General features: G+C 39.2%; 1 protein-coding gene across 3 annotated transcripts in view; it reads left to right on the top strand.

The window, feature by feature from the left end:
* Positions 1-471: 471 nt before the first annotated feature.
* The window catches only part of API5 (apoptosis inhibitor 5), a 28,517-nt gene continuing 12,354 nt past the window's right edge, over positions 472-16,634 (top strand). For all 3 annotated transcript variants that reach the window (XM_004763208.3, XM_004763207.3, XM_013061746.2), the window contains exons 1-9: positions 472-688; positions 8,140-8,301; positions 9,367-9,460; positions 9,939-10,004; positions 10,720-10,871; positions 12,453-12,659; positions 13,367-13,471; positions 14,355-14,444; positions 15,700-15,881. In XM_004763208.3, coding sequence (XP_004763265.1) covers positions 620-688; positions 8,140-8,301; positions 9,367-9,460; positions 9,939-10,004; positions 10,720-10,871; positions 12,453-12,659; positions 13,367-13,471; positions 14,355-14,444; positions 15,700-15,881 — 1,127 coding nt within the window. In that variant the 5' untranslated portion in view covers positions 472-619. The remainder of the gene's footprint in view (positions 689-8,139; positions 8,302-9,366; positions 9,461-9,938; positions 10,005-10,719; positions 10,872-12,452; positions 12,660-13,366; positions 13,472-14,354; positions 14,445-15,699; positions 15,882-16,634) is intronic.

Raw genomic sequence — 16,634 nt, 5'->3', positions numbered from 1 at the left:
CTGTGCTCGCTCTCTCCCTCTCCCTGATAAATAAATAAAATCTTTAAAGAAAATTTTTTTTTTTACTTATTTGACAGAGGGACAGCGAGAGAAAGAACACAAGTAGGAGGAAAGGGAGATGGAGAAGCTGGCTTCCAGTAGAGCGGAGAGAGCCCAAGGCGGGGCCCGATCCCATGACTCCTGGGATGGACCTGAGCCGAAGGCGGACGCTTAACGACTGAGCCCCCCAGGCGTCCCAGTGGGAAATCTTTGAAGAGCAGAAACGCAGTCATCTTTGCAGTTTCCTCCACCCCCACCGAGAGCTCCTTCCTAGACGTAATCCTTCAAAGAAGCCTGAGAAAATTTAATCATCTTTGTAACTTTTTGCACAGCCAAGCGTTAGAGGGCGCTAGAACCCCAAGGGGGGAGTGCATGGGCGGTCAATGAAGGCCGCTCCCAACGCGCACGTCTTTACGTAGACGTTGGGGGCGGAGCCTCCCTGAGCGCGGTGACTGGCGGCGGCACTGGCGGCAGCTGGAGGCGTAATAGTGCGGGTCGCGGGCTTGGAGAACTTTAGAGGCGGCGGTGGCGCCGGCGACGAAGACGACAGCAGGAGCGGGCCCTGGGCTTGTCGCTCACCATGCCGACCGTGGAGGAGCTTTATCGCAACTATGGCATCTTAGCCGATGCTACGGAGCAAGTGGGCCAGGTAAGTCCCCGAGCGGCCTGCAGGGCCCGGCGCTCCGCGGCCTCTCGAAAGCGCTCCCCGGGCCGGGCGGGGGCTGCTGCTTCGTCCTCCCGCGGGCTCCCAGCGGCCCCGGCTGTTTCGTCGGGGTGGGCTCCTCTCGGAGCGTAGACTGTGGCTTCGCCAGGGAGAGCGCGGGTCCCCGGTCCCAGGCTCCTCCGCCTCCCTTTTCTCACCGTGGAGTTTCCTAACTCAGCCTCGTCTGCCACCCCCCCCCCCGCCCCGTTAATTCTCATCCTGAGTCTTGCCCTGCAGATGGCTCTTAAGTCTTTCTCCTTTCCGATGGACCTCAGCCCATCGGAAGATGAAACTGAGAGTTCTCAAGAGGTCAGAAATGTCTTTGTCGAGGCGGAAAAGCTGCTATTAATTTAGGAAGAGTGTTTAGCTCGCAAAAGTTTGTGAAAAACAGAAGAGGGGCCCTTTTCCCAGATTTTAACGAGGGCCTACGATTTCATTTATTCAGTACGGTTTGGGGCGCCTACTACACACAACAGGCGCCGTGCCGGGCCCTGAAGGTACAGGATAGAAAGTTACCCGAGCTCTCCCCGAATGTACCTTTGGTGAGGGAAACCAGTGAGAAGTAAGAAAGCTGGGTACCCGCCTTGGAAAGTGTTGTGGAGAAAATATAACGGGACCGTGCAGTGGCAGGGGGGGAGGGGGGGAGTGCAGCTTTAAATAGAGTTGTTTGGCAAGAGCTCTCCGCAGTGTTTGCCCCAAGACACACAATTTCAGCAGTGTTGAGTTGACCATACCGGCTGCTTTGTGAGTTTTCAAGTCCTGGAGTACATTGAACTGGAGTATATTGGACTTAAGGAGTTGGGATGTGTGTGTGTGTATGTTTTCTTGGGAAAAGAACCAGGCTCTCCCAGGTAAATCTTGATCATTGTTTTTAGAATTTCTATGCCATATCGTTTCAGGGCTTAAAACTTTGTGTGATTCTTCTGCTTGTCTCTTGCATGGAGCAGAAAGTAGAAGATCCTGTAGTTTGCTACTAACATTAGCAAGGCTGTGTGGCACTGTCCCCCCTCAGCCCCTTTTTCTGGACATGTGTAATTCAGGTAAATTCTTTCCCAGCTGAACAGCACCAGGAGAATTGGGATGTCAGGACCTTCCTTAAGCTTAACCTAGAAATGTAAATACACCAGTTTAAAGTACCAGATTATTTTCCTTCCAACTATATTTCCATTTCAGTAGGGAATTTTGACATCATCAGTGAGAAGTATACTGACAGTCTGTTGCAGATGAAAATACAGTGTGTGTGTTAGGTCGCTCGGTATTGAGGGAGAAATTTTCTGTCCGGTAAGACAACATTGGAAAAACTGTGATCAGTCATGTTTTGATTTTGTTACTGTTCCTAGAAAGATTTAGAAGTAAAGATATCCTTTTTTAAGATTTTATTTATTTATTTGATAGAGATCACAAGTAGGCAGAGGGGTGGGGGGCGGGTAACAGGCTTCCTGCTGAGCAGAGCGCCCAATGTGGGGCTGGATCCCAGGACCCTGAGATCATGACCTGAGCCGAAAGCAGAGACTTGACCCACTGAGTCACCCAGGCGCCCCAGAAGTGAAGATACTCTTATTCATTGTGACAGATTTGATTAATAGTGTAGCAGATTGTTCTACCTAAAATTGACTTTGTTGCCGATCAGCAGAGGAGATGGGGTAGAAACCAGGAGAGTGATCCTCAGTTTGTAGATGGTGCCCTCCCAAAGAGGTAGATCAGAAATTTTTTAGGGAAACTTAGAAACTGTGTACCTAGTCATGGCTCATACCCCCATCCTCATTCTTTACTGGATAGCAAAAAGGTTGACAGCCACCTGCTTAGAGTCTGTTAGGGCAAATACAATCCAGACTGGAATTTACATATATGTTGTGAAGAATTAAGAATTGCTCGTGTTTTCCTCTTAGTGTCATCTTTAATCTTAAGTACCAGGTAAGGTTGAGAGTTCTCCCTTAAGAGGTCAAAAATGTCTTTGTCAAGGCAAAAAATATGCTTTTAATTTGGAAAGAGCGCTTAGGAGACAGAAGTTTGTGAAAACAGAAGAGGAGCTTTTTCATTCAGGCTTCAGTGAGGGTTATTCAGTACGTTTTTTGATTGCCTACCATGTGCCACACACTGTGCCAGTTGCTAAAATTTTAGCACAGTTTCTTGACCTGATGTGAGATCAATACCTTCATGACACTCTAATGACAGCTGGCAGGCAGCTCTCTGATGCAGAAAGACCTGTGCATAATGAAGTGCAGTGATTGTCTCAGGCTCTTTGAATTCTGGGAGGTCTGAAGCTGGACGAATCAACAGTGGCTACTCATTCTGTTCTATTGTGTAATAACTTTCCCCTTTTAGAGAAAGGTCCTGAAACTGCTTACCAAAAAAGATAGTAGGTTTCAAGATACTACATGTGAATTTTAACTGAAAGCAGGAGCCAACTTAATGGAAGGAACACCACTGATGATTTTTTTTTATTTTTTATTTACTTATTTGACAGAGATCACAAGCAGGCAGAGAGGCAGGCAGAGAGAGAGGGAAGCAGGCTCCCCGCTGAGCAGAGAGCCCGATGCGGGGCTCGATCCCAGGAGCCTGGGATCGTGACCTGAGCTTACCTGAGCTGATGGCAGAGGCTCAACGCACTTAACCACCCAGGTGCCCCGCACTAATGATTTTTTTTTTTTTTAAAGGAGAGAAAGAAAGTGTTTACATTCTTCATGTAGCAAAGCCTGATTTTCAGTTAACTTACAAGGTTTACATTCAAGGGTTTGGTTTCCTGGCAGGTACCTTTCTGGACATATCTGAGACCATATTTGAGTTTTTAGTCTAGAACTTCCTTCTAACATTTATTTTTATTTTTATCCTTTGTCAAAGATCAGAGTACCACAGTTGTTCATGCTGTTGCTGTTGAGGGGAGCGCCCTCTTCACCACCGTCAGTCCTTCTTTCAGAGTAATGCTCTCTGAATATACTAGGAAAAACACAAGTTCCCTGAGGTTTTCGGCTAATTTTCCTCAGAATTATTCCTCAGAAGATCCTCAGATCATGAACACCTGGGTGGCTCAGTCAGTTCAGCGTCTACCTTTGGCTCAGGTCATGATCCCAGGGTCATAGGATTGAGTCCTGTATCTGCTCTGTGCTCAGTGCGGAGCCTGCTTCTCCCTCTGCCTCTGCTCCTCCCCCTGCTTATGATCTCTCTCTATCAAATAAATAAAAAAAAAAATCTTAAAAAAAAAATCCTCAGACCAGATCTTTCTCTTGATGAACCTCCTTGACACTGTGTGTTCATTTATAGTATTCCACATTTATATTTTATTTCATGTGAGGACTTCTCTTATTCCCTTACCAAATTATAAAGTCTTGAGGTTAAGACTCTTCTTTTGTTTCTCTCCTTGCACTGTGCCTTGCCCTTCAGTATATATTTTTTCTTTACAGTTGAAGAAATACATTCAAAGAGCAGGTATAATTACATTAATAATAAGGTTATACAGTTAATATGTTATATAATAAATGATATATCCATGTAATTACTGTGTGTACATGTATATATATATGAATGAAGATGAGAACTTTATATTCTCACATCATATATTTAAACCATGAGTATGTTTTCTAATAAGCAAACCTGGAGTAATAAATTCTAAGTAAAGCATTATTTAATGCCTCAAAACCCTCCAGTCTGTCACTATACTTCCCTAATAAAGTGTTAATTCAATATTTCCTACAAACTAGATTATTGAGTGAAGAGAAAAGTAGTAATATAGCTTAGCATATCCGTTTTCTTTTTATGTCATACTTGAGAAATATGTTTGTTGAAACTATATCATTTCTTTTCTAAAATAAATGTTTAGGGGCACCTGGGTGGTGCAGTTAAGCAGCTAACTCTTGGTTTTTGGCTCTCGTGATCTCGGGGTCATGAGAGTGAGCCCTGTGTAGGGCTCCGTGCTCAGGCAGTCTGCTTGAGACCCTTTCTCCGGCTCTCTGCCCTTCCCGCTGCTGCTTTCTCTCTCTAAAATTAATAAATCTTCATAAATAAATAAAATTTAAAAATTGTTTATTTCCTAGAAGCTGCATCCTGATCTCAAGCATGGCTTTACCTGGCATGTCACTGATCACTTAAATATATTCATTGTGTTTTGACAATCACTATCACAAATTTCTTATTGTAGAAGGTATCTGCTGAATGTAGATCTTATTACAGCTTGACTTTTTACTTGAAAATATTTTAGTGATTTCTTTAGACTTTGCTTTTTTAATTAGCTATTAAAAGCACACACAAATACGTAGTTTCAGAAATGCATTAAAATGTTTACAATTAAAACTTCTTGTTAGGATCACAAATTTATTTATCTAGCTGAGATATACTATTGTGTTGGAAGAAAAAAAAAATAAGCAGTGCCATGTAGTATTTGGAATACTTTATAATGGTTACAGTCTATCTGCCACTAAATCACTGTGATCATTGAGATCATTGAAAATATCACTTATATTTTGTTTCCTGCTTGGAAAACCAGAAGTAATAACTATTTTAGAGAGATTCTGTAAAAAGTCTTGTCCCTATGCTACAGTTAGAAGACAACTGGCAAAGAAGAGCATTTTATTTTGCATTATATAAAGGGTAATCAGTGTGAAGTCTGTTAGTAATGTTTATAGAAATTATTTGATAAAATTGATGCTTTGATTTCTAGTTTGAATATGTTAAAGTGCTTAACTTTTCAAAGGAATTGCTGTGTTTGGGATACTATATCTCAGTGTACATGCCTGTGTAGAGCCTATATTTAGGACTCACATTTTCCCTTTGACAGTCCTAGATCTGGCAAGCTTGCTTTCTCTTTTCCTTTGTTAAGAAAGATCTCAGAACTTAAAGAGGCTTGGTATTAGGCACAGATTTTGACTTTAGAGCCTGTCACAACTGTGTTCATGGGGCACCTGGGTGGCTCAGTGGGTTAAAGCCTCTGCCTTTGGCTCAGGTCATGATCCCAGGGTCCTGGGATTGAGCATGGCATCTCTGCTCAGCAGGGAGCCTGCTTCCTCCTCTCTCTGCCTGCCTTTCTGCCTACTTGTGATCTCTGTCAAATAAAATCTTAAAAAAAAAAAATTGTGTTCAGGTTGCTATTTGTCTAGCTGTGTAGCTCTAGACAAATTATTTCACTTTCTGAGTCTTGGTTTTCTCATCTGAAAAATAGGGATGAGGTGCCTGGGTGGCTCAGTTGGTTAAATGTCTGCTTCCGCTCAGATCATGATGCCAGATGAGCCCTGGATGGGGCCCCCTGCTCAGCGGGAGTCTGCTTCTTCCCTCAGCCCCTCACCCCATTTGTGTTCTATTTCTGTCACTCTCTGTCTCTCTCAAATTAAAAAATAAAATATTTTTTAAAAAAATAAAACAAAAGATAGGGATAGTAGTAACACCTAACTCACAGGATTACCGTGAGGCATGTACATAAGGCATTACTCAGTCCTGGTAGGCTTTCAATAAATGTCGCTAATGATTCCTTTTTATTCTATTCAGATTTTTTTTGTTGTTTAATTCAGATTTTTTTTTTTCTTGACAGAATGAATTGTTTGAGGTAGGGATTCTTCATTTAGTTTTAGGCACTGTAAGGAATTTCTTCAAAAGACTTTATAAGTAAAGCTTTGTTTGATTTAAAGGAAATTGGATTTGATACCCTGCAAAAAGTAAGGGTGTCAGAACTGTTTAAAACTTTGGTTTTATGAAGCCTGTCTGGAAGACATGAGGCAAAACACAGGAATATACAGTGGTAGAGAAGTTAGCCATAGTTTTTCAGACCTTTGCATTAAAAAGTATGTAATATGCTTTTGGGGGTTTTGGGGGGAAACTTTTTTTTTTTTAAGATTTTTATTTATTTGACAGAGAGAGAGATCACAGGTAGTCAGAGGGAGAAGCAGACTCCCCGCCAAGCAGAGAGCCCTTTGCGGACCCTGAGATCATGACCTGAGCTAAAGGCAGAGGCTTATCCCACGGAGCCACCTAGGAGCCCAGTGTGTAATATACTTTCGAAGTAGTAACTCCTGAAGATTGATTTGTGTCTGCACTTCATGAAGAAGCTAACCTAATTCACAGACATTTTTCTTATTTAGGAGTTGGTGTTATGTTTCAGATATTAAGAGGAGTTGTCAATCAGTTGGTGGAATTTTAGGTTTTTTTGAACTAACTTTTAGAATTTATTATTTTTTTAGATGGTTTGGCAGTATTTGAATTTTCAGTCTAGTATTTTGCAGAATTTATTAAAATCTGTACCTTTAAAAGATCTAATTGTGACTAGTCTTTTTACTGGAACACTTTATTTCTGTTATTGAAATCCTTCATTGAGATCCTACTGTACCTAAATAACTTCGTATTTTTGCTTTATTTTTTCCACTTAACATAGTATTGTCTATGGAAAGAATTATTATGAAACTAAAGTTTGGGCACTTCTATAATCCACTGGATTTTTATTGGTTATTTTCCTTTTGGTGGCATGGAAGTATCCAAAGCACATATCTAAAGCAGAGCATTGCCTTGAACAGTGTAAACACTATGTTGTGTGCACATTTGGTATCATTATTATAATGTTTAATGTTTTCAGTAATTAGAAATTTTATCCATATGCCCAAACAGAATGTGTATCTACAGTCTGAGGATTTATCATTCCTGTTTGCCAGCTTGATCATTGTCGTTTAAGAAAAGTACTGGTTTGGAGGCAAGGGTGTATGTAAGTGGGATTGAGGTCTTGTCCACCCTTCACATTATGAGTATCTGAGGGAGAACACTTCTGAAAGTTTTTTTATTTTTTGTTTTTTGTTTTTAAGGAAACAAATGAGGGGCTTCTAGGTGACTCAGTCAGTTAAGCATCCAGCTCTTGATTTCAGCTCAGGTCCTGATCTCAGGGTCATGAGGTCAAGCCCTGTGTTGGGCTCCGTACTGAGCATGGAGTCTGCTGAAGACTCCCTCTTTCCCTCCGTTTCCCCCTCTCCGTCCCCACCCCGCCACCTTGTGTGCTGTCTCTCTCTCTCTCAAAAATAAATAAGTAAAAGGAAACAAGTGAGTTTTGAATGTATTCTAATAAAAACTTAAATATGTGACATTAGAATCTATCTTAATCCAATGTTGACTATCTAGAAAGTATTCGAGGTCAGGGTCAGTAATCAGCTGTACAAGGAAGCGGAAGCGTTGATGTGTCAACAAACTATTTGCTTTCTGCATTTAAAATTCAAGTCGTCATCTCTCTTCCCCAACTGACAAATAATGCATGGGCATGGGGCATGCAAGGAAGAAGATAGTAGGAATATAGGTGTCCGATTTAAACAGTAAAACTCCAAACATAAGCCCTACTTTTTAGCCTACGTAAAACTTTTCTAATTTAAAGCAGACTCAAGTTTGTTGAGCTTCCCATCCTTAAAATTCTTCTTTTCTGCTTTATTCTTTTTCAGCATAAAGATGCCTATCAAGTGATACTAGATGGTGTGAAAGGTGGTACAAAAGAAAAAAGATTAGCAGCCCAGTTTATTCCGAAATTCTTTAAACATTTTCCAGAATTGGCTGACTCTGCTATCAATGCACAGTTAGACCTCTGTGAGGATGAAGATGTATCAGTAAGTTTATGATTGATGCTTTCAACAAGCTTTCAGATGTCTCACTTGCCATACTTCCAGTGTGCAGCTAATGTAATTGAAACACCAACTGTATCTATGCACAGCGAAATACTGCAGTGTCATTTGGCGTGATGCCATACTGAGGCTTAAATCTGTGTTTGAGAAAATGTATTCTCTATTTCACCATCTTTCAACTGTGAAAAATGCATGGAATTACAAAATACTTCGTTTTGCTTATCTGTTATCCAATGGTAAAAATGGGTTGTGGCTCACATTTTTTCATAGATTGTTATATATTGTGCACATGAAATTAGACTAATGTTTTCAGTCAGTTTGTACTTGCTTAGATATTTAAAATATTGTTACATCTTATAGTTCCAACACCCCAAAATATTGTATATAGCAAAAAAAAAAATTTTTTGTCTATGTAATTATTACATGTGACTCTAGAAAAAGAAGAAATCGTTTTTCCTTGGAACAGAATTAACTGTCAGCATTCTGGCTTCTGATTCAGGTTCCTAAGAACTTTAAATTAACACCTTCTGGCTTTTCAAATGAAATTAGTGAATCACCAACATTTCATGCACAATTTGCTAGATATAAGTCCTATCCATTTTTATTTTAAACTAAATAAGCCAGGCCCACAAATTTGGAATAAAGTACACAGAGTATATTCATAGATGTTATATTGAATAGTTAATACTGGAAATTCTAAAGTAAATATAGTTATTAGATAGATCATTGCCACTCTAGCTGTTCTTAAGGATACTGCAGTATGTGTCCAAAGGTAGTAAAGACCCAACAGTTACATGTAATCAGTATATAAATTGTTGTTAATGTTCTCAAATCTGTCTACTCCAGTCGGTAATTGTATTTAACATCCCTTTCTACCACATATTTAATTATTCTGTTAAGCTTGACTTTAATATTGGAGCAAATTATTTCTAAAACAGCTAGAAGTCTCATGTTTTATATTTTGGTGACTCATATGCCCCTAATTATGGTTTCTCTGAGGTTTTAGTTTTCCTTAACTTTGGTTAATTTTTTGTTTAAAATTGTATTCAGATTCGACGGCAAGCAATTAAAGAGCTGCCTCAGTTTGCCACTGGAGAAAATCTTCCCCGAGTGGCAGATATACTTACCCAACTTCTGCAGACTGGTAAGGAATTTTATTATTACCCTTTTATCTAAATATAACCTCTTTTTGAAAAAGTAACTCTGTTTTTAGCTTCCCCCCCCTTTATGGCTGAAGGTACTACTTCTAATCGAAATTAAAATTCTTTTTTTCATTCAGTACTTTGAAGCTTACTGGATTGTGATTATCTAATTCCTAATGTTTTGCTTTGTTTTTAATTGTTTATAAAGGCATACTGATTCTTTTGGGAATTTTGATGTATCATGATTCCCCCCCCGATTTGCTGTAGTTTTTTAATTGTACATCTTAATGCAAAAGCTTTCCTGGTATGCCAGGTTCTTTGCCTTTATAGGGAAGGTGTAATTTCTTGGTACTTGAGAAGAATGCTTAGTTATGTCTGCTTTCAATGTAGTCTGTGAGAAATTATGCTGAATTTTAGATTTGAAAATGAAGCAAATATTTTCATTCATTTTATACATTGTACTACTTTTTCTCTATCCAGATGATTCTGCAGAATTTAACTTAGTGAACAATGCCCTGTTAAGTATATTTAAGATGGATGCAAAAGGTAAGGCCTGCTTCTTGTTCTGAATTGTGCTTGATGTGTTAAACAAAAATTGGGCAGGTTGGCATTATTCCTTAAAGATAAAGTCAGATTCACCCAGAAATCTATTTCATAAAAGTTCTAAGTGTTCTTTTAAAAAGCTGCTTAGCAGGGCCTCCCGGGTGGTTCAGTTGGTTAAGTATCTGCCTTTGACTCTGGGCATGATCCCAGGGTCATGGGATTAAGCCCTGCATCAGGCCCCCCCCCTCAGTGGGAAGCCTGCTTCTCCCTCTCCCTGCTGCTCTGCCTACTTGACCCCACCCCCTTCTCTCTCTCTGTCAAATAAATAAAATCTTTTAAAAAAAAGGCACAACATATTAGTGATGCAAAAAAACAGCAGAAGTAATGGCAAAAACAAATCAAACTTTTCCATTAGTAATCTGTTGAAAGACTCTCCTTGCCACATAAAAGAAATTCTTCAAAATACCTGGGTTTATTTATTATTAATTATGATTAAAGGGGGAAAGTCATGCTCACATTGATTCAGAATCCATAAACAAAGCACGTGATTACTGTTATGGTTGAAGCTATAGAAATTTCAAACTAAGTTAGCCAGAATCAATGATACTCAGGATGCTTACTCACTCACTAGAAAAGAAATACTATTAAATGAGTTAAATGGAAAAACTTCATGAAGATATATAATTGACTTGCTACGTACAACTGTTTTGTTTTGCAGGGACTTTGGGTGGCTTGTTTAGCCAAATACTTCAAGGAGAGGACATTGTTAGAGAACGAGCAATCAAATTCCTTTCTACAAAACTTAAGACTTTACCAGATGAAGTCTTAACAAAGGAAGTAGAGGAACTTATCCTAACTGAATCCAAAAAGGTAAGCTTTAGATCATTTAACGGGACTTCCCTAAAGTAGAAGAACATATCTGAAATTAGCAGTATGTATGGGGCGCCTGCGTGGCTCAGTTAAGCTTCTGCCTTTGGCTCAGGTCATGATCCCAGGGTCATGGGATTGAACCCTGCATCAGGCTCTCTACTCAGTGCAGAGTCTACTTCTCCCTCTGCCTCTCCTTGCTTGCTTTCTCTCTATCCCAAATAAATAAAATCTTAAAAAAAAAAAAAAATGAAATTAGATGTGTATAAAATATACATTAAAACCGCCATAGAAGTCAGGCTTTTCTTATATGGTGTTTTGCATTTTGGTTATCAGTAATGATGAATCAACCTGTTAATTTAAAGGAATGTGATCACATTTAAATCTTTGTGGTGTTATCCTCAAAATTGAGGTATTCTTCAGTACTCTGTGCAAATCATTTCCTTCAAGGAGATTTTACCTAATTTCCACTCCTTTCCCCAGTTTTAGGATATTCTCCTTACAGTATTCTGGATCATTTCAAAATGACAAGGAAACAGATTGAAATGCCTCTTCTTTTTTTTTTTTCGCCCCCCATCTTACCCAATATCATTCTAAGCTCAGGAGACCAAGCTTATCTCTGCTCCCAGCATCTATCATAGTTAGGCATGCTAATATTTGCAACGTTTGTCACAGCTAACTTTTCACTCATAAAGTGCCAAAGTTTGAAGATCATTGCTTTGATACATATATTCAGAAAAAAATCAGAATTGTACTAACACCACTGACTTGCTTACCGAGGAGATTTCTTCAGTGAGAGCGAAAGGAACAGCGCTCCAGCTGGGAATATCAACATATTTTACTTATGCCCCCAGCTAATAACCTGGTGGAGTATGTCATGATTGCTTGTTTCTTCAGTCAGTGACTAGAAAGGCTTAGGCCTACTCATGTGGACTTGTATGGTCTCCTATTTTGTATATAATTGCCTAATTAATGTGAATTAATAAACTAAATAATTTATTGTTGCTTTTATTTTTAAAGTTTTTTTATTTTATTTTATTTTATTTTATTTTTTTAAGTAATCTCTATACCTAATGCGGGCCTTGAATTTACAACCCCAAGATCAAGGGTCACATACTCTACTGACTGAGCCAGGCAGGCAACCCAAGCTGCTTTTAAATATAGGAAACTTAATCTGATTTGATAGTAGACTATAGAATTCTACTTTTTATTTCTCTCACCACCCCTCCAAAGAGCCTTCTTAGTCTATTTTTTCTTAGCTATTTTCCTGTGAAATTTTAATGCCACAGATATACTGTATCTGTTTATGCACTCTTTGTGTATCTGTACTTTATACATAAAAGAAGTACATTTCACAAGAACCAGGTTTTGCAGCTTCGGAGACCATATCTCGCCCCACTGAGAATGCATGGTGTACTCTAAAGCTAAACTGACTGAAGCCATGTCCTCTCAACAGTGTTTCAGAAGTATTAACAGCAATTTGACTTTAATAAGGGAAATAAATTTGTTAACACTGTTTCAGTATTGCTCTTTCTTTTTCACTCAAGTAATAACAGTACTATAATTCTGAATTGTCTTTTCTAGGTCCTAGAAGATGTGACTGGTGAAGAATTTGTCCTGTTCATGAAGATACTCTCTGGGTTAAAAAGCCTTCAGACAGTGAGTGGAAGGCAGCAACTCGTAGAACTGGTGGCTGAACAGGCCGACCTGGAACAAACCTTCAATCCCTCAGATCCTGACTGTGTGGACAGGCTCTTACAATGCACTCGGCAGGCGGTACCCCTCTTCTCTGTGAGCTCTTTGTTTTATCTAGTTGCTATTTTGATTACTCTGTTGAAGCTTATATTTCTGTAGATACTCACTTGAGCATTCTCCTCAAAACTTTTGCATGAAATAGTAACACAGTGGAGTGAATATTTGCTCTATGGAACCCTTGGTGGGGTTGATGAGAGCCCAAAGCAGCAAGAAATTTCTTTTTAAAGTCTTGCTTAGAGATTTTTTTCAGTCTAGAAAATCTTGCATCACATTCTGTGGTTTTGGCTGAGTTTTTAAACCATTTGGTTCAGTAACTTAGCATTTTTCTGTAAATTTTCTAGGAGATCATTGTTTTAGGTAAATATACTCTTTTCCTCTGGCTTTGTGATTCCTCTGGCCATGAGTCTTCTTGGATGTGCATAGAATAGTTTGAAAAACACTGTGTAAAGGACTCCTCCCTTTTGAAAAATGTACAGAATTCAACATTAAAATATCCCCAAAAGTTTGACATGAGATTTGAGGAAGAGTTTGAAAATGTATAGAGATCCAAATGCTCCAGATTACTTTGCAACAATTACTTTGTATTGTCTACCAAGGTTATTTCTGGGGTACGCACTGTGTTGTATTTATAGCCACAGTTCTTGATGTCATGCTCAGCATTTATCGGATGGCATTGTTATATTTGAAAGAATATTCCCTCTCCCTTTTTTTTTGACAACTCATTGTTCTTTGGATTTTTACAGAAAAATGTGCATTCCACGAGGTTTGTGACTTACTTCTGTGAGCAAGTTCTCCCTAACCTCAGTTCCTTGACTACCCCAGTGGAGGGTCTCGATATACAGCTGGAGGTAAGACAAAAACATCTGCTTTTTAGTACTAAAAAGACGTTCCCATATTTTAACATAAATAACATAGAGTTCTGATTTCTAAGAGAGTAAAGGTATGATGACTAGCTAGTAATCTGTCCCAGAATTAACCACATAGGAATGCTTTATGAACTTAATGAAAGTTTGCTGCAGTGGGAAGCACTGTGTATAGTGTTCATGATACTCTGTCTCTTTGTAGCCTTAATATTTCAAGGTGTTTAATTCATAACTATTCCTTTCTCTATCCGTAATTGATAAGAGCCAGATTTAAACTGGGTTAATACAAAATACCCTTGATCCTTTTTCCAGTTTTCCACTCTCCTTTATATCTCAGCTGTAAGGTACACACACATTTTTTTCACAGCACTTGTAACATTTGTTTATCGCGCCACATTTAATCGATTCATCTCTAGATTCTCAGAATCTAGTGCCAAGCCTGATTCTGAAACGCACTTAATAATGATTGTTGAATTGGGCTGAAATGTGGACATGTATGTGCCATTTCCCTCATAGGTTTTTTGGGATAGAGAAGAGTACCACTGTGTACTGAGGCTGTCATTTGCTTCAGATGTCCTGGGTCTGACTTGTTAGACAGGGACTGAGTTAAGGAGAGTTGAACCTTGAGAATAGTAGCGACTACAAGTACTGTGAGTTACTGTCCAGAGACTAAGTTTAATAGCAAATGAAGCCCATTCTAAATGCTAATAAATAATTCTTTGCTGTTAAGAATTCTTCCTAAGTATCTCTTCGTAGTACAGTATTAAGGTATAGCAGAAAGCAGCCTTAGTTACCTAGAATCATTCTTATTTTACAGCCCTCGCCTATTCAAAAAAAAATACTAATAACAGTGAATCATTTGTTTTAGGTATTGAAACTGTTGGCAGAGATGAGTTCATTTTGTGGTGACATGGAAAAGCTAGAAACAAATTTAAGGAAACTATTTGACAAGTTACTGGTAAGAACTTTTTTCTTTTCTTAATGGCGCAGTCCGTATGTAATCCCAGAGTCTAATAGTGTGGTGTAATTTGTAGAGAATCAACTTTAGAAACCCAAATTAGATGGAATAATTCTAGCAAGTATTTTTAGTCGTTCAGGCCACATGTTGTCTACTTTTAAAAGAAAATCTTTGGCATTTCTTCTGTTGTTGATGGTTTGCATAAAAGATAACACAGGATTTTTATAGTAAGTTTTTCTGCTATCTCCTTTATCAAAATATTTTTCACATTTGCTCCAGGTCACCTTCCAGGTTGCTGCCTAAGGCCAAGTAGCTAGAGCAGCCAGCAAATAAAATCATTTAAGTCATAATTGTGGAGAAAATAGGCCATCTGATAAAATCATTATCAGCATCACCAAGTGCTTTTCTTGTTGGATGTAAACACTTGTGTAACTGACACAGTGAGTGATAAGCACTAGGCCTGTAGTATGAATTGAGTCATGTAACATCTGGAGCTCATTCAGACCTGTACACCTTCCCCAGGGTGTGATAGCACTCATACTGAAAGCCTTTGGCAGTACTTTGAATGTAAGGAGAGTCAAACAGTGTGGGAAAATGTTCAGAAAAGATTTTTGGATTAGCATAATAAAGTGATTAAAAGCATCAGCTTTTGATGGCAAACCAAGATTGAATCCTGATTCTTCATCACAGACTTTTTCACCATAGAAAAATTGCCTCAGAATTTCATTCCGTCATTTGTATAAGTGTACCTAATAAATGTTACTAGCGGGGCACTTAGGTAGCTCAGTGGGTTAAAACCTCTGCCTTCGGCTCAGGTCATAATCCCAGGGTCCTGGGATCGAGCCCTGCATCGGGCTCTCTGCTTAGCAGGGAGCCTGCTTCCCTTCCTTTGTAATCTCTGTCAAATAAATAAATAAAATCTTTAAAAAAAAAATAAGAAATAAAAAAATGTTACCAGCTTCTTCACTGTGAGGAGTAGCAGTAGCAGTGGTGGAGATAGCAGTAGCTACAACAGAGGTTAAGATAGAGGGATTGACAGGCTGGGTCATTATTGATCTGATGGGTAAAAGAGATATCTTACCTAAATTTCTACACTTGATCTTAGCCAAAAGGCCGAGAAGCGATCCTAAATTTCTGATTTGGGTAGTTTTTAATGCTTCATGTCCTAAAAGCCTGCTCTATGTGACTTCACTGCTTGTTTATAATTAGAGCATTTATGGCAGATTGCAAATATCTCTATATTTTCATCTCTTAGGAATATATGCCTCTTCCTCCAGAAGAAGCGGAAAATGGGGAGAATGCCGGTAATGAAGAACCCAAGCTGCAGTTCAGCTATGTGGAATGTCTGTTGTACAGCTTTCACCAGTTGGGCCGAAAACTTCCAGATTTCTTAACGGCCAAACTGAATGCCGAAAAACTGAAAGATTTTAAAATTAGGTGATGTATGATTGAAGTGGTCTAATCCTTGACAAAGATGATGGCTATCTTGATACGCCCTTGATTTTCTTCTCCTTTTACAAGAGCTGTGTCCCCACCCTGCCTTACCTGGTGGGATAAAATGGAAGATCCACAGAACAGGAACGTATATAAAAGTGTGGCATAAAAACCTATGTGGGGGAGAGAACGTTTTCAAAAACAAGCTCACTCTTCTCACTTGTTTTATGATCTTGAGCAGGTTCTCAACCACTCTACTAACCGCCTGATTTTCCTCAGCAGTTACTTTAAATGAGAACAGCAGCTGCCTCGTAGAGTTGTGAGAATCAGACAGTGAACAGAAAGCTTTGAGCATCGTGCCTGGCACATAGTGGGTACTCTGTAAATTGGAGTTGCTGTTGTTAAGGTCTTAGAATATTCTAGGGGAGTAGCACTGGAGAAATCACAAGTTGTTTTCACGAACACAATTAGATGGAATCATTCTATTAACAACTTCACACCTTAAAATTTGAAATGCTTAGCCACTGTATTATCTGTTACTGTCCTCTGTTGTTTGGTAAGGCAGTGGTTTAATACTTGGTGAAATATTTGATCGGAAGCAACAAGTTAAGGGCGCCTAGGTGGCTCACTGGATTGAGCCTCTGCTTTTGGCTCCGGTTGTGATCTCAGAGTCCTGGGATCAAGCCCCGCAGCAGGCTCTCTGCCTGCTGCTCTGCCTGCTTGTGATCTTTGTCTGTCAAATTAATAAATAAAATT

Source organism: Mustela putorius, unplaced genomic scaffold (assembly GCF_011764305.1).
Source record: "Mustela putorius furo isolate JIRA1106 unplaced genomic scaffold, ASM1176430v1.1 tig00003859_pilon_pilon_pilon, whole genome shotgun sequence".
Taxonomy (NCBI): Eukaryota; Metazoa; Chordata; class Mammalia; order Carnivora; family Mustelidae; genus Mustela; species Mustela putorius.
The sequence above is the reverse complement of the archived record's forward strand: the minus strand, read 5'-3'. Positions and strand labels throughout refer to the sequence as shown.